At 43.6% G+C, this 24,790-nt stretch overlaps 1 protein-coding gene across 1 annotated transcript in view; it reads right to left on the reverse strand.

Moving 5' to 3' along the window:
• Positions 1–24,790, reverse strand: part of WDR36 (WD repeat domain 36) — a 194,970-nt gene that overhangs the window by 65,536 nt on the left and 104,644 nt on the right. Inside the window, exons 14-17 of the mRNA XM_033929130.1 lie at positions 23,741–23,906; positions 20,460–20,568; positions 19,348–19,427; positions 12,077–12,184 (exon numbers count right to left, since the gene is read on the reverse strand). Coding sequence (XP_033785021.1) covers positions 12,077–12,184; positions 19,348–19,427; positions 20,460–20,568; positions 23,741–23,906 — 463 coding nt within the window. The remainder of the gene's footprint in view (positions 1–12,076; positions 12,185–19,347; positions 19,428–20,459; positions 20,569–23,740; positions 23,907–24,790) is intronic.

The raw sequence follows: 24,790 nt of genomic DNA on the forward strand, positions 1-24,790 counted from the left end.
AGAACCCACTTCATCCCAGCCTTCTTCACACTGAACTTCTCCATCTTGCGCAAGGAACTGCAGGGACACGATCCTGGAGGATTCCATGCAGCCCTTGTTAATCATGTAAGCCTCAAACATCACACTGATGAATTCAGGGGAAAAGCCCTGACCAGGATGTCCAGACAGCCCTTGTGGACACTCACAAGCTCCTTTCTGGGATTTTGCAGCCATGTCAAAGCTGCACTTTGACAGGGATGCACTTATGCTGCTCCCTGGCTCAAATCTGGACTTTTTTCCTGGCCTTCAGAGCAACTGTGCACTAACACCCCCTCCCATGAGGGACCTGAAAAGACACATATATACAGTGGAACCTTGGTTTACGAGCATAATTCATTCCAGAAGCATGCTCGTAAACCAAGTTACTTGTATATCAAAGCGAGTTTCCCCATAGGAATGAATGTAAACTCGCTTTGATTCGTTCTACCTCTTCCTCCCCCTCCCCCCCCCGAGGCTACTGGCGCTGCTCCATCACCCCCTCCCCCTCGCTCTAACCGGCATCGCACCCCTCCCCCGTGAATACCCCCCCCCCCCGCGAGAACTGCATTGCACCCCCGTGCTGGAAGCAGCATCCGCCTGCCCTCCCTCCCAAACATGCACCTTACCAATCTGCTGCTTGTGCGAGTGAAAGAAAGCTCCCGCTTCTTGCCTGGCTGAGCCTTGAGCATCTGCACATGCTCAAGGTCTTCTGGCTCTCGTTCTCTCCGAGAGAACAAGATCTTGGAGAGAATGAGAGCCAGAAGGTCTTGAGCATGCGCAGATGCTCAAGGCCCAGCCCAGGCAAGAGGCGGGAGCTTTATTTCACTCGCACAAGCAGCAGATGGGGTAAGGAGCATGTTTGGAAGGGAGGGCGGGCGGATGCCACTTTCAGCACAGGGGTGCGATGCGGTTCTCACAGGGGAGGGGGTTGCCATGCCGGTTAGAGCGGGGGAGGTGCTCGTATATCAGAACATGCTCGGTTTGCGAGACAAAAGTTTGCTAAGTGTTTTGCTTGTCTTGCAATACACTCGCAAACTGGGTTACTCGCAAACTGAGGTTCCACTGTATATATAAAGATGAAGTTGAAGGATAGAAATGCTTCAGAGTTACAGTAAAATAATATGCTTGATTAGCAAATGTTAAAATTTTAAAATAAATGTATGTCACAGCTTCTATTTCCTGGAAGATTGGGAAATAGATGAGTCCTAGGTCATTATATCCTAAGTGAACATGTCGTTACCCCCTCTTTTGCTTACAGAGGTGAAGCCAATAGAATGTAATGCCTGAGCCATTGTTGTTGCTAGGGAAAATTACTAATGAAGTATGATTACCAAGTGACTTGAATAGAACCAATAGAAGAACATTGCTGGAGTATGCAAGTTATCATTGGATCTTAATGAAGTAATTGTAATCTAATTGGAAGATGTATCCTGGCCTGAGGAGTGCATCACATCTGTTTTTAAGCAAAATTGAGGTGTTTTGAGGCAAAAAGAGGCTTTATTTTCAAAATAGGGAAATCCAAGTTGGCCACAGTGGCAGCACATTTAGCACCAAAAACAGCCAGGACTAAAAATTAATAATTTTAGGATTTTAGAGGTAGGGGAACTTAACTCTAACACCAGAACCCCCCAAAAATTGATTTTAAAGACCTCCCCAATTTTATTTGCCAGGTTGTCAGCCTGTTACTCACTGTGCCATACTGTGTGCTGGGAGTTGCAAATGTGGAATTTGCAAAAAGCTTACAGGGAGAACCTCTGCCTCAATAAGCCTGGAATCCACACTGCAGTCTTCTGACTGCCTCTTGGGCCCAACAAACCAGCTGGATACCTCAACCTCCACTGGATCTCGTGAACACAAATGGAGGGAGGAAAGCAATTAGCCCCAATCCTGGAAAAACTACCTCACAGCCACTCAGCCTGCGCTCAAGCCCACTGCGGGCAAACCTGGAGCGAGTCTTGCTCCCAAGGGAACAGTCCCTCAGCCCCTGTACTGTTAGTGCAGGCTGTCCAAGTAGGTGCACTGCAAAGCAGTCTGCCCCTTGTAAGCAGACCCTCGACCTCAGAGTCTTTGGTCTCCCGCAGTCAGATCTTTCCCAAGAGTGGGATCCTCTACAGCACAGTTCTTCAACCGCCGGTCCGTGGACCGGTGCCGGTCCGCAAAAAAATGTTTCCGGTCCGCGAAGGATTCGGGTCCCCGCTGCAGCAAAAAGTGCCGGCGTCAGCTGACGTGCAACTTCCTGTTGCCATCACTATGCCGGCACTCCTGCATTCCACCTCCTACTCCTGCCGCGTGTCTCTGCACCCCCAGACAAGCAGGGGCAGGTCTGTGTGCTTTTAACTTCGGCACACAGCTGCCCCTAAGCTGTATTTTAGCCGCGGTTTCATGAGGCAGCCTCGGGGCCTTTGGTAGGCCGGCTCGTTTCGATGATGCGATGTGGGCCGGCCTACCAAAGGCCCCGAGGCTGCCTCATGAAACTGCGGCTAAAATATAGCTTAGGGGCAGCTGTGTGCCGAAGTTAAAAGTACACAGAGCTGCCGCTAGCCTACATAGAGGAAACATTTGCTGGAGAGGGAAGGAGGGAAGGGAGTAGGGGTGCTCCTGGACAAGGGAGGGGAAGGGGCTACTGCTGACAGGGGAGAAGGGAAAGGAAAGGGACGAGAATTACTGTTGGATAAGGGGAGGAGGAAAGGGAGAAGGGGTACTCCTGGACAAGGGAGGGGAAGGGGTTACTGCTGACAGGGGAGAAGGGAAGGGGTGAGAATTACTGTTGGATAAGAGGAGGAGGAAAGGGAGAAGGGGGTACTCCTGGACAAGGGAGAGGAAGGGGCTACTGCTGACAGGGGAGAAGGGAAAGGGAAGGGACGAGAGTTACTGTTGGATAAGAGGAGGAGGAAAGGGAGAAGGGGTACTCCTGGACAAGGGAGGGGAAGGGGGTACTGTTGACAGGGGGGAAGGGGCGAGAATTACTGTTGGATAAAGGGAGGAAGAAAGGGAGAAGGTACCGCTGGACAGGGGAGGAGGAACATTGGAAGGAAAAAGCTGGCAGGGAGATTAGAGGAGGGGAAGGAGTCAGGATGGAATGGAGAGATCAGATGAGAGAAAGAGGAGAGACAGAGGAATGACAAAGTAAAAAGAGATTGATGCTGGGAAGGGGGGTCAGATGAAAAATAAGGAAAGAGGGACAAAGATGCTAGATCTGGTGTAGGAGAGAGGGGCATAGAAAGAACGCAGATACCATATGGAAGGGGGAGGGGTGGAGGGCAGACAGTGGATGGAAGAGGCAGATGCTGGATTGAAGAGACAGAGGGCAGACGCTGGATGGAAGAAAGTGAAAAGAAGATGAAAGCAGAAACCAGAGATGACAAAAGGTAGAAAAAATAATTTTATTTCTATCTTGTGATTAGAATATATCAGATTTAAAATATGTATCCTGCTAGAGCTGATGTTAGACATAACTGGGGAGTGCAAAGCCCAGACAGTGCGTCTTTAGCTTCCAGCTGGCTTAGGGCTCTCTCTGACCAGGAGGCAGTTGCCCTAGTTCCACTCCCCTAACACCATTCCTGCCATGTGTGACTGTGGTATTCTGTTAGCATGATATTTGTGTAGCATTCTGTAATAATTTGGCTTTTTCAATTTTCTTGATAGTAGAGGGGATATATGTGAAGGGGAGGGGAGACGGGGGTTTTGTTGATCCTTGCCCTGTATTATTTATATTTATAAAGTGACAATTGTACAGAATATTGTTTCTTTTTATACTTTAATAAAATATGTTCAATATAAAATCATAACTATTTGAGGATTGTGCGGATGGGATCAGATGGTTAACGGGACCGAGCTCGCGGGGATGGGGTGGCAATGGGGTTTTTAAAAATTTCAGTCTTATTAGTTTGACGGTCCACGAAATAATTATTTTATTTCCGCCGGTCCATAGGAGTAAAAAGGTTGAAGAACACTGCTTTACAATACTGAAAAGCCTTGTAAACAGCAAAAAAGATTGAATTTAATTGAAAACAAACACATGCAGACAAGACAGACTCCTACCATGTTGCTTATAGAGAGACAACTGAGGGATTGAAGGACAGCTCAGAAGGACGGGAGGCGGAGCAAAAGAATGCAAATGAAGCTTTCTACAAGAATTCTTGCGAGAAAGGATTGACTGCACACAGGTTCAGAAACAGAGTGTCTGTCACACTAGAACAATTATTGCTCATATAACATAGAACACCAATGAAAGTAAAAAACTGGAAACACCAAATTGGCAGGCTGTTACTGTACTAATACCATCTTTTACAGGGTCAGCTAGACTCCCAATGGCAGTTATGTAGTTCATATTCCATTACACTACAAATGGGTTTGACCCATTTGGTAATAGCAATGGAACTGGTGGTAAGCAGATTTTTCCACGACAATTTCTGTACTGCCAATAAAAGCCTCTTAGGTATGTCTTTCCTGTAAATGTTAATCTTAACATTTTATACCCATTATGCTATTGTAAGGCAGAAGACTTCAAAAATACCCTTGCACTCTCTCCAAGCCAAGCGATCCATCTTCCCTTTTATGCATAGGAACCTTTACAGTATGAAGAATCCCTAATTATTATACTCAATTAACAAATCTTGGAAAACAGAAATATATAATCCTGCCTCCACCCCTCCATTCCCATTAAGTCACTTGTTTTTTGTCCTTTTTTATATATACATTTATCTTTAACAAGCAGAACACTTGTAGCAAGCAAATTAGAGAGTATACATTTAAGGGAAAAAAAACCCCAGAAGGAAATCCAAATCACTCTTCCATAGACCATAGAGAGGGATGGAAAGGGAGGAGAACAAAAAAAGAAAAACATTTTCAGGAAAAAGCATCAAACAAATTTCATTGGTACATAATAATTCCTTCATATAATTTATGATGTTTTGACATTCCTAGAGATTTTCTTTATTTCTATAAAGGCCTTCAGGTGTGCTGGATCAAAAAGAAATCCCTCCCAAATCAAACATATTTGACACCTAGGTAATCTTACTAAGCATTTACAAGGGAATGCCAACAAAAATGAGGCACCTAAGCCCGTGTTTCCTCTCTCAAAGTAGAAAATGTATTTCTTCTATCTTGTGTTATTTTAGTCACATCTGGATACATAAAATCTTGCTCAAAAACAAATGATACCAAAGGCATTACATAAAGAAATACTTCAGACAAAGTCTTCCAAAATGGTAGATAGATCTTGCAAAACATTTTTACCATCTTAGGCCTGAACTCCTTCCCTCCCGAGAGACCTCCAAACTTGAGGAAACAGGTACAAAACATCTTATTAATAGAAGGAATCACAGTGGGGGAAAACTTCAAAGAAATACTTTTTTAAAAAGGTCCATAGGAGGACTCCAACATGCTTAGGAAAGTTCAGAATCCTGAGGGTTTAATCTTCTATTGAAATTCTCTACTGGTTCCAATTTCTGATGTACAAATGCATTATCCTTAATTATGTTAGTCACTATCCTTTTAACTGTTTTATATCAATCTTAGTTTTTTCACTGTCCGAGAAATAATCTCTTTTTAAATCGTCCAAAGTTTGAGAAAGTCCATCGCTCTTACCCACAAGCTGAGAAGTATCCTGGGCAGATTTAACATTGTAGTGTTAAGTATCTGAATAGCCTTCCAAATGCCTTCCAAGTTACCACAATTCCTGTGGGGTTAGATAACAATCCTCCCCTAATCCCATTAGCACTCGATTACTCAGGTCTAGCACTGCTGCCTGAGAGCTCCTTCCCAGCACTCTGGGCTGCTAAGGAGCCATCTGCTCCAACCCGAGTCTCTGCCGGACATGGTGGTGGTATAAGGGACAGAGGAAACAAAGAGATAAAAGGTCCCAAAAACGCTGAAGCCCCTTCTTCAGCATTTAATGCAGGACACATGCTCCAATGGAGTTCTTATGGCAAACCTGTCCAATGTTTGCTGCAAAGGGGAAGAAGCATGGGCTGGCATTGGCTGCACCTTCATACTTCCCTTCCGTTTGGTATGCAGCATATCAAAGGTTGGAAAAAGTTCAGCGTTCTTTACCAAGTACACGCTGTCAGAGATTTAGTTTGTCAAACTGCCATACCATGCTTGAGCTAAGTCAGTTCATAAAATGATTATAAATTGGTAACGTAGAATCTAGCCTCTGAGAATTATCACCGATCTGGACAGTGGAATACACTGCTGCTTCACCAATAGTGAAATAAGAACACAGAAGTTACTATACTGGGACAGGCCGAAGGTCCATCAAGCCCAGTATCCTATTTCCAAAAGTGGCCAACCTAGGTCACAAGTACCCGGCAAGATCCCAAAGAGTAAAACAATTTTTATGCTGCAGTGAATTTCCCCAAGTCCATTTTAATAATGGCTTTTGAACTTTTCTTTTAGGAAGTTTTTCCAAATCTTTTTAAAAACCTGCTAAGTTAACTACTTTCACCATATTCTCTGGCAACGAATTCTAGAGTTTAACTACACATTGAGTGAAGAAATACTTTCTTTGGTTTGTTTTAAATCTACCACTTAGTAGCTTTATTACATGCGCCCTAGTCCTAATATTTTTGGAAAGAGTAAACAAGTGATCCACTCTACTCAGTATTTTATAGACCTCTTTTTATAGGTCCCATAAGCCATCTCTTCTTCAAGTTGAGGAGCCCTAGCCGCTTTAGCCTTTCATCATTGGGAAGTTGTCCCATCCCTTTTATCATTTTTGTCACACTTCTCTGTACCTTTTAAAATTTTGGTATATCTTTTTTAATATGCGACAACTAGAACTGAACACAGTATTCAAGGTTCAGCTGCATCATGGAGCAATACAAGGACTTAAGAACATAAGCAGTGCCTCTGTTGGGTCAGACCAGAGGTCCATCACGCCCAGCAGTCCACCTATGCGGCGGCCCATCAGATCCAGGACCTGCATAGTAATCCTTTATCTGTACCCTTCAATCCCCTTTTCCTTCAGGAATTCAGCCAATCCTCTATCTATACCAGGGGTCTCAAAGTCCCTCCTTGAGGGCCGCAATCCAGTCGGGTTTTCAGGATTTCCCCAATGAATATGCATGAGATCTATGTGCATGCACTGCTTTCAAAGCATATTCGTTGGGGAAATCCTGAAAACCCGACTGGATTGCAGCCCTCAAGAAGGGACTTTGAGATCCCTGATCTATACCCTTCAAACCCCTTTTCCTTCATGAAATCATCCAATCCCTTCTTGAAACCCAGTAGCGTACTCTTGTCGTATCACGCCCTCTGGAAGCGCATTCCAGATGTCCACCACCCTTTGAGTGAAGAACTTCCTAGCATTGGTTCTGGATCTGTCCCCTCTTAATTTTTCCGAATGCCCTCTCGTTCTTGTAGTTTTTGAAAGTTTGAAAAATCTGTCCCTCTCTACTTTCTCCATGCCCTTCATGATCTTGTAAGTCTCTATCATGTCCCCTCTAAGCCTCTGCTTCTCCAGGGAAAAGAGGCTCAGTTTCTCCAATCTTTCAGCATATGACAGATTTTCCATACCCTTTATCAGTCGCGTCGCTCTCCTTTGAACCCTCTCAAGTATCGCCATATCCTTCTTAAGGTACGGTGACCAATATTGGACGCAGTACTCCAGATGCAGGCGCACCATCGCCCGATACAATGGCAGGATAACATCTTTCGTTCTGGTTGTGATACCTTTCATGATAATACCTAGCATTTTTTTTGCCTTCTTAGAGGTCGCTGCGCACTGTGCCGACGGCTTCATTGTTTTGTCCACCAGTACCCCTAAGTCCTTCTCTAGGCTACTTTCACCCATTACTAGCCCTCCCATCGTATAGCTGTACATCGGGTTTCTGTTTCCTACATGCAAGACTTTACATTTCTCTACATTGAACTTCACTTTACATTTCTTTACATTGAACTTCATCTGCCATTTATTTGCCCACTCTCCTAGTTTGTTCAGGTCCCTTTGTAAATCTTCACAGTCCTCTTTATTCCTAACCCCACTAAAAAGTTTTGTGTCATCAGCGAATTTTATAACTTCGCACTTCAACCCTGTTTCTAGGTAATTTATGAATACATTGAACAGCATCATTGTTTTCCGTTCCTTTCCTGATAATTCCTAACATTCTATTTACTTTCTTAGCTGCTGCTGCACACTGAGATGAGAGTTTCAATGTATCCTCAACAAGGACACCTATATCCTTTTCCTGGGTGGTAATTTTTAATGTGGAACACTGTATCATGTAGCTATTGCTCGGGTTCCTCTTTCCCACATGCATCATTTTGCACTTTCTCACATTAAACGTCATCTGCCATTTTGATGCCCAGTCTCCTAGTCTGAGATACTCTTGCAATTTTTCACAGTCCTTTTGCAATTTAACTTTGAACAACTTTGTGAATCAGCAAATTTAATTATTTCACTAGTTATTTCCATTTCTAGTTCATTGTTAAGTATGCTAAAAGGCAGTAGTCCCAGCAAAGACGCCTGAAGAACCCCACTATTTACCATTTTCCACTAAGAATATTGACCATTTAAACCTATTCTGATTTATGTCTTTCAACCAGTTCTTAATCCATAATAGGACATTACCTCCTGTTCTATATCTTTCTAATTTCCTTAGAAGTCTTTCATGAGGTCAAATGCTTTTTGAAATTCAGATACACAATATCGACTGGCTCATCTTTATCCACGCTTATTCACCCCTTCAAAAAATGTAGTCGATTGGTGAGGCATGGTTTCCCTTGACTAAAACCATATTGACAGTCTCTCATTAATCCATGTATATGTCCTATCATGTTTTTTTATAATAATCTCTACCATTTTTCCTGGCACTGACGTCAGACTTGCCAGTCTATGAATCCCTGAATCATCTCTGGAATCCTTTTTAAAAACTGGCGTTATGTTGGCCACCTTACAGTACCATGCTGGATTCTAAAGATAAATTACAAATTCAGTTACCCAATATTGGCCAGGTAAATCTAACATGGCATGCTAGGGAGGTAAAATTCCTTCTTGAAAAGGACTGCTTTATGGAACAACTTGTTCAGAAACCAACAAAGGCAAAAATTCTAGACCTACTCCTTGATGGAGAGCATGATTTAGTGCAGGAGGTAATGGTGTTGGGGCAACTTGATAACAGTGATCATAACACGATCAGATCTAATATAATCTCTGGAGTAAGTATGCACAGGAAAGAGGAAGGAAGATCAAAATGCAGCTGGTGTGGTTTACAAATGAGATGAAGGAAGCTATTAAAGCCAAAAGAAAACCCTTCAGAAAGTGGAAGAAGGATTGGACTAAACATAACAGGAAACAGCATAAGGAATGGCATGTAAAATGCAAGGCACTGATAAGTATCAAATATGGTGTTCCCCAAGGAGCCCTTCTATCCCCCCTCCTATTTAACCTCTACATCAGACCTGTCATCGATATAGCCCAGAAGTACAACATTAAAATCCATTCCTACGCCTATGACATCCAGCTATTCTTCCCACTAGGTGAAAACTGATCATCCCAAATCGCCAACCTCCAACTCTGCCTTTCTGACATGAAAACCTGGATGACTAACAACAAACTATAGCTGAACGCCTCCAAGACTGAACTTTTATGGATCAGGAAAAAAAACACACACCCAACACTATTCTGGGATTCCACCTCACTAACAGCAGCAGATAAGATACACAGCCTAGGACGGCCACCTATCCCTGTCCACCCACATATCTCAAGAAGTTTCCACCTCCTTCTTATACCTCCGCCAACTGAAATGGATCAAACCCCACATCTCCAAACCAGACCTAGCCCAACTCCTCTATGCTTATGTTCTCTCCAGGATGGATTACTGCAACTCCCTATTTAACGGAGTGGCCAAAAAAGATCTCAAATGCTTCCAGCGTGTACAAAACGCAGCAATCTGCCTCAACTACCACGACACCATCTCCCCAGCCCTCCGTGCAGAGCACTGGCTTCTGATCAAACAACGCCGCACATTCAAGGCCCTGGTAATAGCGCATAAAATAATTTATGCTACCACCCTAGCCTACATAGGATCCAAGCTAACCGTATACATTTCCACCCACTTCCTCTGCTCTGAAACGGAGAAACACCTATACATCCTCCCAGGAAGGTCTCTCCTGTCAGAAACTGCCTGCAAACACTCCTACAGCCACTTCTTCCCCCAACTCTGGAATCAACTCCCCCCACAAATCAGATCACAGAACTCATTGATGACCTTCTGGAAAGCTGTAAAGACCCTCCTCTTCAACTAAAATTCCAACTGCAATCAACCTCCATCGCCTCCTAAAATTCCCCCTTCCTCCTGCACCCACTTCTCCATTCTTAACCTATACTTAAGTTGCTGTATAGTCTTTGTATTGTCCAAATGTATTCCACTGTGAATGTTTGCTTGTAATCTATTCTGAGCTACTGGGAGGACAGGATAGAAATCGAATTAAATAAATAAAAATAAATAAATAAGGCAAAATGACCTTGAAAACTGTGTTGGAGGCAAATACATATAGTAAAAACCTTTTTAGGTATATTAGAAGTGAGAAGCTGGAAAAAGAATCAGCTGGACTGCTAGATGACCAAGGGGGTAAAAGGGGCACTCAGGGAAGTCAAAGGCCATAGCAGCTAGTTTAAATGAATTCTTTGCATTGGTTTTCTCTGAGGAAGATGTGAGGTAGGTACAAGTGCCAGAAATAGTACTCAGTGCTGATTAACAGAAAAACTGAAACAAATCTCTGTAACAATGGAAGGTGTAATGGGGAATTTGACAAATTGAAGAGAAGCAAATTGCTTGTACTAGATGGTATACATCGTAGAGTACTAATAGAATCACCCATTATTATTGTGTTACCCAGTTTGTTAGCCTTTCTAATTTCTAATAACATTTCAGCATCTGTCTTTTCATCCTGGCCAGGTGGACAGAGTACACTCTTATTACTATTCCTTTCCCCATTTACCCATGGAATTCCTACCCATAGTGTTCATTTAGATCAGGGGTGCCCAAAACGTTGATCGCGATCTACCGGTCAATTGCACAAGCAATGCTGGAAGATCGCAGAGCCAGTGTTCTCCCCAGCATCTTTAACATTCCCCCATGGTCACTGTCTCACCTTTAAAGTAATTACGGCAGCCTGAGACACTGAGGAGGAAGAAAGGTGCCTGCCAGCTGACTTCCCTACGCGGTACAGTGCCAGCGCTGCCCAATTCGCCGAAGGCCTGCATGTTCCCACTTCTCTCTAGCGTCCTTCGGCTTCCCCCCTGGCTTTCCGATCTCACCTTTAAAGCTAATTACAGCAGCCTGCAGAGGATTGCCCATAGGTAAAATTATTTTATTTTCAATACAGTGATTGAAATGTGTCAGTTTTGAGAATTTATATCTGTTGTGTATATTGTGTGTATATGAAAAATGAATGGAAAAAAACTGCATTATAATTAGTAAAGGGGATGGGATCTGTGACAGAGCTTGGGTGGGTCTAGAGAGGTCTGTAGTTGGGGTGCTCAGTTGACATTTGTTAGACGTATGGGGTACTTAGCTTGAAGTAGTTGAGAAACACTGCTTTAGGCAATCAGCTGGCACCAGCGCCTCTCCAGCTCTCTTCCCTGCTGGCACCCTTTACTGGTGTCTCAGGGCCCATCTGGAGGGCCTCTGCACATGCACAAACATCGACGTGATGATGTCACGCATATGCGTGATGTCATCACGGTGACGTCCGTGCAATTCTGGGTGCCTCAAGATGTGGCCACTACCTTTAGTGTGCCTCGGCTTGAGAAAGTTTGAGAGACACTGTTGTAACCTGTTCTCGGCTCCTGGGGAGGATGGGCTATAAAAATGAATAAATAAATGAATATTTAATAAACAATCAACCTTACCTACCATCTGCTGGAGACTAAGAAACTGAGTGTCTGCACAGATACTTAAAACTTTCTAGTTATTAGTTCTCAGTTTCCATCTGCTAGTATGAGAAGGCAAACCTAAACAACTGTACTGGTTTGGAGTGATGTTAAGGAAATAATTATTCTTTAAAATTCATAGTCAAAAACACAAAATTGTTATATGTCTGACATTTTTACCAGAGGCAAATTCCAAGATCATCAATGTGTGAGGAAGCCAAAAAATCTCCTGTAGGTGACATGGTGATGCTGAGGGCAGCTGAATCCAACATGAAGCAGTCAATAAGGCTGCAAGGTAAGTAACATTCAGATTTGCTTAGTACAGAAACAGTAAGAACGACTATGAAATCAATATAAGAACACATTTATGTAACATATTTCTGAACTACCAGATAATGTTTTTTACCCACACATATGAAACACCACTATTACAATGAAGGCAAATTTTTGCCACCTAATGTTAAAATTATGGAATATTCTATTTCATTGTAGAGGAATTCTGGAGAAATTCCACTTCCTTTTGGTAAATGCCTCCATGTTGCAAAAGGAAAGAATGGGTTTAATCAGGATGGGAAAACTTGTGAAACTATGGGGGAACAGAGTTATTTTGTGGCTTATTGAACTTCAGAAATCCTGCCTTTAGCCTTCCTTTGTTTTGCTTCTTTTCTTTTTTTTTTTTTTTGCAGTAAAAATTTATTGTATCAAAAGAATGTATGGCAGTAAAAAAAAAAGAGATTAGGTTCTTACCTTGCTAATATTTTTTGCAGTAGATAAGGATGGTATGCCGAACCATAGGGTGCTCTATCTATTCTCACAAGCATCCTGCAGAAAGATGTCAATCACAGTTTTTGAACACCTCCTCCTTCTCCTCGGGTCTCTGCTGCGCCCTTTAGTGCGTACCAAAGCATGCAAGAGCTCTAGAGTAAAAGACAGTTGAAGGAGGGACATGGGGAACGTCCTGAAACAGGGTTCGGATCTGCTCATATAAAAGGTTATAACAGTCAGTAATGAAACTGGAATTTATAAATGAACAAACTCTGCCATTGAACAGCAAAACACATCAAATAAAAGTAACAACTTGAATATTGGTGGAGCTCAATTATATCTCTTGAGATTCTATTTGCAAACTGAATCTGAACTCATGGTCCGACTGGCAGATAAGTCTTAGCAAAGCATGTCTATTGTATGTTAAAATGTACAGTGTTGCGTCCGCCTTTCAGCGCTATAGAAATAATAAATAATAGTAGCAATGGAGAAGATCACGAAGCTTAAGACAGAAACAGGCTCAACTGGAATTATTGGGCTGGAGGTTCAGCATACCATCCCTATCTACTGGGAAAAATATTATCAAGATAAGAACCAAATCTTTTTCCAGTGCAATAAGGATAGTATGCTGAACCACAGGGACGTACATAAGCAGTCCCCAAAGACCCCGGTGGGACAGATAAGCCTGCTGTCAGTACCAAGGATCCAAATGCAGAATCCTCCTCTGCTGCCACATCTACCCTATAGAATTTGGTGAACACGTGAAGGGGAAGACCATGTAGCAGATTTTCAGAGGTATCACCTGTGATTCCACCCAAGAGGAGGCTACTACTCATGTCGACATTGGTGGCTGTTTGCCGCAGACAATGTATGTTGAGGAGATCACTGCCTGAATCCACCTGGAAATGGTGGCCTTTGAAACTGGTCTGCCTCGCCTTTTTGGTTAGTACAAAGAGATGGTCTGATAGGTGAAACTCTCACTTCAAGGTAACGCAAAAAACTCTGTGGATGTCTAGAAGTTTTAAAGCCTTGTCTTTCCTCTTAGAACCTGTAGGTTGAAAAGCTGAAGTCTGACTTCCTAGTTGATATGAAATACTGAAACAACCTTTGGTAAAAAGGAAGATACTGTACACAAGCTTCCATGATCCTTAGGAATGGTTCCCTGAAACTCTTTTAGCTGAAGTATTTGCAACTATGAATACCACTTTGATCATAAGATCCATGGGAGAAGCTTCCTCCAAGAACTCATACAGAGCCCTTCTGAGACTCTTTCTAACATGATGTTCAGATTCTAAGGAAGTAAAGGATCTCAGACCGGTGGCCTAAGCCTCAGGGCTCCTTTGAAGAATCTAATGTCTTGGTGAGCAGCTAGCCAAACTCTTTTCTCTCAGCCTCTAAAGCAAGCAAGGCGTCCCATCTGCACCTTAAGGGACACCACTGCTAAGCCCTTGTCCAGGCCCTCTTGTAGAAACTCAGTGGGCTGATGTAATGGCCACCAAGAAGACCATCTTGACTGTGAGATCCATCAAAGAAGCCCGGTCCAACTTTTCATAGGGTGAACTAGCAAGGGACCAGAGAACTAGATTGAGATTTCAAGTCAGGAACAGCTGACATAACGGAGGGTGGAGCTGTAATGTGACCTTCAGAAACCTAACTACATCTAGATGAGCAGCCAGAGATCCCCTCAGGGCTTAGGACTGAAGCAGGAAAGTCCGGCTATCTGAATCCTCAGGGAGCTAACTGCAAATCCCTTACCCAGGCCTTCTTGAAGAAAAGCGCACAAGTGAGATTGATGTCTAGCTCGGATCTTCATTCTTCCAAGCGCATCAATGCTGAAAAACACCTCCAAGTCTTCACATATACTGCCAAGGCTGACTTCTTCTTGCTGCACAAGATAGTATCTATCACTCCAGTTGAGTAGCCTCTGCGTACTAAATCTGCGCACTCAAGAGAAAGGCTGTAAGACCAAAGTGATCTGAATCCTGCAGGGCAATGGGACCCTGCGGAGAAGGCTAGAGTGGCAGGGAAGTTTGAGCTCCTGCTCCAGCCGAACCAGATCAGCATACCATGGGCACCTCAGCTAATCAGGCGCCACAAGAATCACCCGACCCTGGTGTATTCTGATTCTCCACAGAAGGCAGCCTAGCATGGACCATGGAGGGAAGACATAGAGAAGTCCTTCCTGTAACCACAGCTGCACCAAGGTGTCCAACCCTCGCTTCTGGATTCACAATGGAACCTTCTTGTTGGCCGCCAATGCCATCAGGTTGAACATTGGGCGTCCCCATCTCTGTACTATACATTGAAAGGCTCTCCGGGATAGGGACTATTCCCCCGAATCCAGAGTTTGATGGTTGAGATAATCCGCTTGCACGTTGTCTGCTCCTGCTACGTGCACAGCTGAGTCAGAAGATGCCTTTCTGCCCAGGGAAAGAGCATTTGAGCTCTTTCTGCAGACATGCTCCTGGTGCCCTCTTGTCAATTGACATAGGCCACTGCTGTGGCATTGCCGAGAAGACTCTAACCACCTTGTTCTGGAGTGTACCCTCAAAATGTATAAGAGCCAGCCAGATGGCTCCAGATGACTGATCAACCACTTTCTCTCGGAAGGGGACCAATAGCCCTGTACCAGACTGTTCCTGCAAAGCGCCCCCCAGTCGTAAAGACTGACGTTCATCATCAACATCATCCAGATAGAGATCTGGAAGTGAATTCCTCTGAACAGAGAAAGGATTCAACCATCGGCTAGACTGCACTCAGCCTGAGTCGTCCAAGGCAGCCGCACATGCAGTGGATCCCTTTGTGGTCTCCAACAGGAGATAAGCGCATCTTGCAGCGGGCGCTAGTGAGCCTTTGCCCAAGGAACTATATCTCTAGTCGCAACCATGGACCCCAGAATTGGCAGGTATTGCCAGGCTGTCAGAGCCTGAGAGTCTAGAAAGGTATGTATCAACAGCCAAAGCTTCTCCCAGCGCAACTTGGGAAGAAACACTTTGTTCATCCCTGTGGCAAAAAGGACCCCCAGGTATTCCACGTCTTGCACGGAATGAGCAGAGTCTTCTGAAAGTTGACCACCCAGTCTAATCTCTGAAGTATAACTGGAAGACCTGGCACACCGCGCTAGGTACATCTTGGATTCTGACTGTGCTCTGATGAACCAATCGTCCCGATAAGGATGGACTTGAATCAAGAGTTTTCGTAGGTGAGCTGTCACCACCACCAACACCTTGGTAAAGATCCAAGGTGCTGTCGCCAGCCTGAAGGGCAAGGCTGCAAACCAGAAATGCTATTGCAAGATGTGGAACCTCAAGTACAGTACTCCACGGAAATTCGCCGGGGTTCTGTTCCAGGAACACCCACGAATTTTGAAAAATCACGAATACGGGTTTTCAGCTGATTGAATGCAGCTGTGTCGCCGTCGGGTGCATAAATTGTACTTACGAAGCCGGGCACATTTTCCAACCACCTCTTCCTAGTACTAAAGTCATGGTTACACCAATCGAGAGCTGCTTTGATACGCCAGATAGTGTGTCAAAGCAGCTCCTGAATGATGTAACCATGACTTTAGTACCAGGAAGAGGTAGTCGGAAAATACCGCAAATTACTGAGTCTGCGATATGTGAACCGCGAATTCGCAGGGGTTAACTGTATCTTCTGTGCTCTGGAAAAATGGCGATATGAAGATAGGCCTCTATCAAATTCAGAGAGGCCAGAAATTCCCCTGATGCTACAGAGACGATCAAAGACCGTACTGTTTCCAATCTGAAACAGGGAACTTTGAGGGCTGCATTGACCGCTTTGAGATCCAGGATTAGTCTCCAGTCTTTGCAGCCAATCTTTGGCATGATGAATTACGAGGGTAAATCAAAAAAAGTAAAGGCAAAATATATTTAACGGCTTTAACAGAAGTAACTGTGAGCAATTGAACATAAAACTTTTCCACATAGTCCCCATGCAAGACGACACATTTGTTGTATCATTCAACTAGCTTCTGCATCCCTAAAGAAAAGAAGTTTTTTAGCTGCTCCCGAAGCCAGGTGAGTACCTCTTCCTTTACTTCATCATGCTTTGTCTTTTGCTCTCCGGGTTGCAGTGATACACCCATGTCTCATCATCGGTGACAATTCCCTCCAGAATACTCAGATTGTTTTTATACTGTCTTGGGTCACAACCTCCACATGCTATTGCTTTTGTGCAGATCAATAAGCTGTTTGGGAACCCATCATGCACAGTCTTTCCTGTATCCCAAGTTATCATGCATTATGACAAATGCAGATCCATAGCTGATCATCCAAATTTGTAGCCAATTGAGACACCATTATCAGTCAATCTTCTCTAATCAAGGCATCTGCCCTGTTAATGTGCTCTTGTGTGCGCAGTGTTGATGGGCAACCAGAATGACCTTTGTTGGTTACAGCTGTTCCTGCTTTAAACCTTTTTACCCACTCAATAAACCTTTCATTGATTCATGGTGCAATGTTCACACTGAGTGTCAATATCCGATGGTAAATTTCTACAGGCTTCACTCCCCTCTGCCCAAAGAAAGTGCACTACTACACATTGATTATTGATGGTGCAATCTTGCAATGCAGAATCCATGTTTCTGACCTCATGGCTGCCACATGACTAAAGGCCGAGCACTGCACTGTGCATGGATGAACTATCCAACAGGCAATATATGAGTACATATATTGCATTTCACTAGCTCTCTTCCTGTCATAGTGTACAGTAATTTAACAACTGCCTTTAATTTTTTATTTACCTTCATATATCAAGTATCTGCTGGAGCCTAATTCAGAGACTCTGGGATGAGCTTTATGGCCGCTAAGTCCAGCAATCTCTGGACAATGGCTCTGACCATGACTTTATCTGACCTTCCCACTGGAGAGTCCAGGAAAAATTCTGGAAGAGGCTGATAAAACTTGAGTTTGTACCCATCTTGCAGAATGTCTAGCACACAGCAATCTGTGGTTTTGTCCATCCACTCCTCCATGAACACCAAGAGCCTCCTCACGATCTGCAGATGGACAGCCAAGGGCCTGGTATCATAACTGCTTCCTTGGGATGAAAGCAAGGCAGAGTTGCAAAGATTGTGGATGTCTAGCTCCATCAAGCCGCAGTTTGGTTGTCTCATAAGATCTCATATCGCCTGGAGGAACAAAACCTAGAATGCCCCTGTCCTCCAGAGGACTGGGGCCTGCTGTTTGGCAAGGACTTAGGTTTACGGTCCTGCATACTAGCCATAAGATCATCCAGACCCGTACCAAACAGTAATTACCTCTTAAAGGGCAGCTTACTCAGGGTCACCTTAGACAATGAATCATCGGGCCACTGCCTGATCCACAACATCCGGCACATGGAGAGTATGCCGACAGCTTGCTCACCACTCTGAATAGGTCATACAGGGCATCAGCCACATAGTCCACACCAGAAACCAAAAAGGAAAAATTCTGAAGCACTATAGTATCAGGATCATTGCGCATCTTGGAGTGACAGGCTCTAGCGACAAAAAATGCCACTGCATCTGCTTTAAAAAGCCTTTTAGCATATAATTAGTCCTTTGGTCTTGTGTGTCCTTCAACAGTACACCGCCCTCACTAAGGAGATAAATACGTTTGGCGACGATGTGTTGATGCATCACAGGAAAGGCCCTGCCGGGGCTGGCCATGAGCAGCCTGTTTTGAAGCTGCCTCCTACTGACCGGCTGTGCTTCGAGTAAGGAAGGGAGGGAGAGAATGAGCGAGCAAGGGGGTTCACGGCTCAGGACTGCTGCCCGATTCTGCCGCTTCGGGGCTTGAGGGAGGGAGAGGGGATTTGCGGCTCAGAATGTTGCTGTGCAGGTGCTTCAGGTTGGGAGGGAGGTGGGATTCATAAGAACATAAGGACTGTCATACTGGGACAGACCGAAGGTCCACCAAGCCCAGTATCCTGTTTCTAACAGTGGCCAAACCAGGTTCTAAATACCTAGCTAGATCCCAGGTAGTAAAACAGATTCTATGCTGCTTATCGGCTCAGGACTGCTGACGCTTCAAGTTCTTCGGCGCTTAAGGGTGGGAAGGGGGTATACGGCTCAGGACTGCTGCCACATTGGAGGACATTTTTTTTTTCACCAGCAATTTTTTTGCCATTTTGTTGAGAGTGACAGTTAACTGAGATTCTACTATAAATAAGTTTTAACTGCCTTTTTGTAGCAGTTGAAGTTAAATAAGGATCTTATCACCCTTGGAAGCATTGATCAGAAAGTGGATGCTATATAGCAGTGGTCTCAAACTCAAACCTTTGCAGGGCTGCATTTTGGATTTGTTGGTACTTGGAGGGCCGCAGAAAAAATAGTTAATGTCTTATTACAGAAATGACAACTTTGCATGAGGTAAAACTCTTTATAGTTTATAAATCTTTCCTTTTGGCTAAGTCTTAATAATAATATAATGTATAGCTAAAGAGATATATGATCAAGAAACTGTTTTATTTTACTTTTGTGATTATGATAAACATACTGAGGGCCTCAAAATAGTATCTGGCAGGCCACATGTGGCCCCTGGGCCGCAAGTTTGAGACCACTGCTATATAGGGAAAAGAAGACTGATTAATGTCCTCTGTATATATATATATATATATATATATATATTCATTTCTGGACAGATAGAGAGGGAAAAGGTTCTATTGTCAGTTTTCTAAAAACTTACCATCCAGACGGAAGATCCCACACTTTAATGCAGCAATCCATAGATGCAGATATCAACCAGCGCCCATCAGGACTGAAAGTCTACATGTAAAAATACAAGTCTCTCTCATGAGTCTTACAGCAGTATCTCCAGTGCAAATTAAAAGTAAGATCTTAAAATAAATATTCTACAAATTGTATGAGCTCTTGAGTACAATCATAGTAGTAATAATAAGGATAAAATGGTGCGCCATCTAAGAAAGTGACTTTTTACCCACAAATGATGCCAAAATACCTATTCTGCTGAAGGAATGTGAACTCTTTTCTCACTTTATTCTTGAGAGCAGTGTATCGGAGCACCGCTTCCTTTCAAGCACCGAGTTACTTCTGTACCTACATCAATTTTTACACAGGCAATGACCCCTGATGCAGGCATTGTACCAAAATATGGTCGTGTTGGGTCAATTTCTAATAGACTTCAGATTTGGACCTGTGGTTATGCTTCCATTTGTTGGCCCCCTCTACTTTCAAGTTTCTCTCTCTGCTCTGCAGAGATTTTTGTTTTGTTGTTTCCGTATAACTTAAACTTAATTTTTTTGTAGCTAATTCAAGAACATTTGCAGCACTGACCCAACAGTAACAACTTCCCTGTTAATGCTTATCTCAACAACACTAATCTTTAAAAAAAAAATAGGTGTGGATTCTTTTTGCCTTCATCCTGCTTACTAATCATATAATCAAGCTAGCTGCAGAATTGGTGTGCCTTTTTGTCACATACATTTGTACCAGTTTTGAAGCAGGTGCAGGCATATAAGGAGAAAGCATAGATCTTTCAAAATCTTTCCTCTGGAGACCTCTCTCTATACAGTTTTGCATGCAGGTAAATAAGCATGAAAACGTGTATACTTTTATCTGCAGAGGAATGAGGGAAAATTCCTGGCTGGGCCTTTTATATAGGTGAACAGCCATTTACCCACAAAATATACAGTTTTGACAATTGCCCTCTAGGTAGTTAACCCCTAGTTAAAAAGTTTTAACTAAGAAGTCAACTAAAAGTTAACCTCCTACTGCCTCCCACTACACCACAAAAAAATTTTCTACTCAGATTTTAAAGGTATACACTTATACAATTACCATATCATTAATTTGTCCTTTGTGTCCAAAAAACTTCCTGACAATCTTTCTTAGTTCTATATCAACAACACTGATGCTGAAGTCATCAAATGCAATCCCTAGCATAGCACTGGAAAGAAAGAAAAAACAAAATATACAGAACATTCTTTAAACAAAGAAAAAAAATTGCTTAGCTCTTATTTCATTGTCAAATAGTTGATTATAACATAAAGAGATTGGTTTTCATGTTAGGTGAAGGGTAATTTTATAAACCACTTTTGCGCATACATTTACATTTGTAAAATTAGGACATACCTAGTAGTACACATGGTACATGCTGGTATGTATTTAAGAACATAAGAACATAAGAAGTTGCCTCCACTGGGTCAGACCAGAGGTCCATCGCGCCCAGCAGCCCGCTCCCGCAGCGGCCCATCAGGTCTGTGACCTGTGAAGTGGTTTCTGTCTAATCCTATAACCTACCTCTACTTCTTTCTGTACCCCTCAATCCCCTTATCTTTTAGGAACTTATCTAGACCTTCCTTGAACCCCTGTAGCGTGCTCTGGCCTATTACAGTCTCCGGGAGCGCATTCCATGTGTCCACCACCCTCTGAGTGAAAAAGAACCTCCTAACATTTGTTCTAAACCTGTCCTTTTTCAATTTCTCCGAGTGCCCCCTTGTGCTTGTGGATCCCCACAGCCTGAAGAATTTGTCCCTGTCTACCTTCTCTATACCCTTCATGATTTTGAAGGTTTCTATCATATCTCCCCTAAGTCTCCGCTTTTCCAGAGAGAATAGCCCCAGCATTTCCAATCTGTCCGCATATGAGAAGTTTTCCATACCCTTTATCAACTTTGTCGCTCTTCTCTGGACTCCCTCAAATACCGCCATGTCCTTTTTGAGGTATGGTGACCAGTACTGGACACAGTACTCCAGATGTGGGCGCACCATCGCCCGATATAGCGGCAAAATGACTTCCTTCGTCCTGGTCGTGATACCCTTTTTGATGATACCCAACATTCTGTTCGCTTTCTTTGAGGCTGTCGCACACTGTGCTGATGCTTTCAATGTTGTGTCTACCATCACCCCCAGGTCTCTTTCAAGTTTGCTCACCCCCAGCAACATTCCTCCCATTTTATAGTTGAACATCGGGTTCTTTTTCCCTACATGCATGACTTTGCATTTCTCAGTGTTAAAACTCATTTGCCATTTTTTTGCCCAGTCTTCCAATCTCGTTAAGTCCCTTTGCAGGTTTTCACAGTCTTCCTTGGTTCTAACCTTGCTGTAGAGTTTGGTGTCGTCCGCAAATTTAATGACCTCACAGTTCGTCCCTGTCTCCAAGTCGTTAATAAATATATTGAACAGGAGCGGTCCCAGCACCGACCCCTGTGGGACTCCACTCGTGACTCATTGCCATTCTGAGTAATGGCCCTTTACTCCAACCCTTTGTTTCCTGCCTGCCAACCAATGTTTGATCCATCAGTGGATATCCCCTTGCACCCCATGATTCCACAGCTTCTTAAGCAGCCGTTCATGGGGTACCTTGTCGAAGGCTTTTTGGAAGTCAAGGTAAATGATGTCAATGGATTCCCCTTTATCCATCTATCTGTTTATTCCCTCAAAGAAGTACAGCAAGTTCGTGAGGCATGACCTTCCCTTGCAGAAGCCGTGCTGGCTTGCCTTCAGCTGCCCATTTTTTTCTATGTGGCCGCAGATGGTGTCCTTAATCAGTGCTTCCATCATCTTTCCCGGAACCAAGGTCAAACTCACCGGCCTGTAGTTTCCCGGGTCACCCCTTGATCCTTTCTTGAAGATGGTGGGCGTGACATTTGCTATTTTCCAGTCCTCTGGGATCTCCCCTGTTTCTAAGGAAAGGTTACATATTTTGCGAAAAGTTTCTGCTATTTCGTTTCTCAGCTCTTTTAGTACCCTTGGGTGGATGCCGTCTGGACCTGGTGATTTGTCGCTTTTTAGTCTGTCTATCTGACGGAGGACTTCCTCCCGGCTTACTTCTAGTTTGACCAGTTTCCCATCCTGGTCTCCATGTAAGATCTCTTCTGGTTCTGGAATATTGGATGTGTCCTCTCTCGTGAAGACTGACAAGAAGAACTTGTTTAACCTTTCAGCTATCTCTGTTTCTTCCTTTACCACTCCCTTCTTGTCTCCATCATCCAATGGTCCCACTTCCTCCCTGGCCGGTTGTCTCCCTTTCACATACTTGAAGAATGGTTTGAAATTTCCTGCTTTCTCTGCTAGTCTCTCCTCATATTCTCTTTTTGCTTTCTTTACCACTCGGTGACATTCCTTTTGGTACCTTTTGTGTTCATCTTGTTTGTCCTTGGTTTGGTCCTTTTTCCATTTTCTGAACGATGCTTTTTTGTCACTTATCGCCTTTCTTACTGCATTTGTTATCCACACCAGGTTCTTTGTTCGATTCTTCTTGCACCCTTTCCTAAACCTGGGGACGTACAGGTTCTGTGCTTTGTGTACCGTGTCCTTGAGCAGGGACCAGGCTTCTTCTACGGTCTCCATCTTCCCTGAGCTCTTGCTGAGTTTCTTTCCTACCATTTTCCTCATGGCCTCGTAGTTCCCTTTTCTGTAATTGAGTGCTGTCGATGTGGTTTTCTTTACTTTTGGTGTTCCTATTTCTAGCTAGCCATTTGTATAATGGCTGTGCTCAGGAGAAACAGCGTGATTTACATGCATATTGCATATGGTGCTATTTATTCCTACTTCTGAACAGGTGTAACATCCATGCCTTCAATCTACAGTATATTTGATTTCAGCAGGATCTTTCTAGTATTTTATAAAGACACATAGGCACCTATGTCTTTTTATAATATAGGTAAAAAAATAGGCATCGTCTTGCTCTATTAACCTAGGCATCTATTTTAAACTTACCCTCTTAGAAACTAGGCATGCATTTTATACAAATAAAAAAATAGCAAGCAATATGATCTGTTAAACAACACATAATTGTGTATGAAAATCTTTTGCACTAGCAACTTATCAGAAAGAACAGTCATCCTAGCAGCTGGTGACATTAGAGTTCTTTCCAGCCTCACTCAAATTCCTGCTGTATTAACTATATACAGTTACAAAAAAATAATTTTGTAGATAAAAATGATGCTTACAAGTGTAAGAAGAGCAGCACTGGATTTCTATACATTCTCTGGTGTTGCAAGGACATTGTACAACACAACCCAATTGTGCATTTACTGAAATCCTTTACCAGGCGTCCTGCCTAGCATTCACAACTTGCTGATTGCTTCAGAATGCCAAACATGCTCATGATCTTACCTGTCCCTGTGAAGGAACACCACATTTGGAGGCGAGTTCAGATCAAGGGTGTGAATTAGAACATGTGTCTTAAACTTCCAGAATTTGATCTGTTTTTCACTACCAGCTGTGACCATCACTTGGTTTAATCCATCCACAGCTACTCCTCTCACAGCACCTTCATGAGCTTTGGAGAATAACAAGAACATTAAAGAGAAAATGTATCAATACATTCCAAGACATTCAGAGTGGTAATATTAAAGAAGTTATTAAATGAAATAAAAGCAAGCATACATTTCAAAATAAACTCAAATCTGTAGGCTCTCTGTTAACCAGAACTCAAGCAACCGCCCCCCTCCCCCAAAGACTATCTTCACTGCTACCCTCCACTCCAATCCCTCCCCCCAAGGCCACAGTTGCTGCTACCCTCCACTCCAAACTCCCCCAGAGGCCACCGGCACTGCTACAAGCCAATACAAATTCCCCCTTCCCGAGGCCACCAGTGCTGCTATCCTCCGATGCAAATCACCCCCCCCCCCAGGTAACCAGCACCGCTCTTTTCCTTTCGTGCCCAAGATGATCAGCACTACTGTCCACCTCCAACCCCACTGACCAGCATTGTGCTTACCATATGTGTGCTGGTACTGAAAGAGCCTGATGTTCTACAAAAGCCCTACAGAAGCTCATCATAGAACATCGAAGTCAGGTTATTTCAGCACTGGCACGCATATGTTAAGTACAGTGCTGGTCAATGGAGGGGGGAAGGAGGAGGTGGACAGCAGCACTGATCATCTTGGGCACAAAAGGAGCAGTGCCATTTGCCTCAGGGAGGGGGGGTATGATGTTAGAGAGGAAGATAGCAGTGCCAGTAGCCTCGGGGAGGGGGGAGTTTGGAGTGGGAGAACAGCAGCAACAGTGGTCTTCAGGCGGCTTGAATATAAACTGAAACCCCCATTTTTGGCCTGAGCCTCTACCCATGAGATAGCTACCCCTTTGGTGGCGTATGCCCATATACTCTGAGAAAATTGCCATCTGGAGATCGAGGCCTTGAACGCAGACCTGCCTTTCTTA

This window comes from Geotrypetes seraphini, chromosome 1 (assembly GCF_902459505.1).
Source record: "Geotrypetes seraphini chromosome 1, aGeoSer1.1, whole genome shotgun sequence".
In the NCBI taxonomy this organism is placed as follows: Eukaryota; Metazoa; Chordata; class Amphibia; order Gymnophiona; family Dermophiidae; genus Geotrypetes; species Geotrypetes seraphini.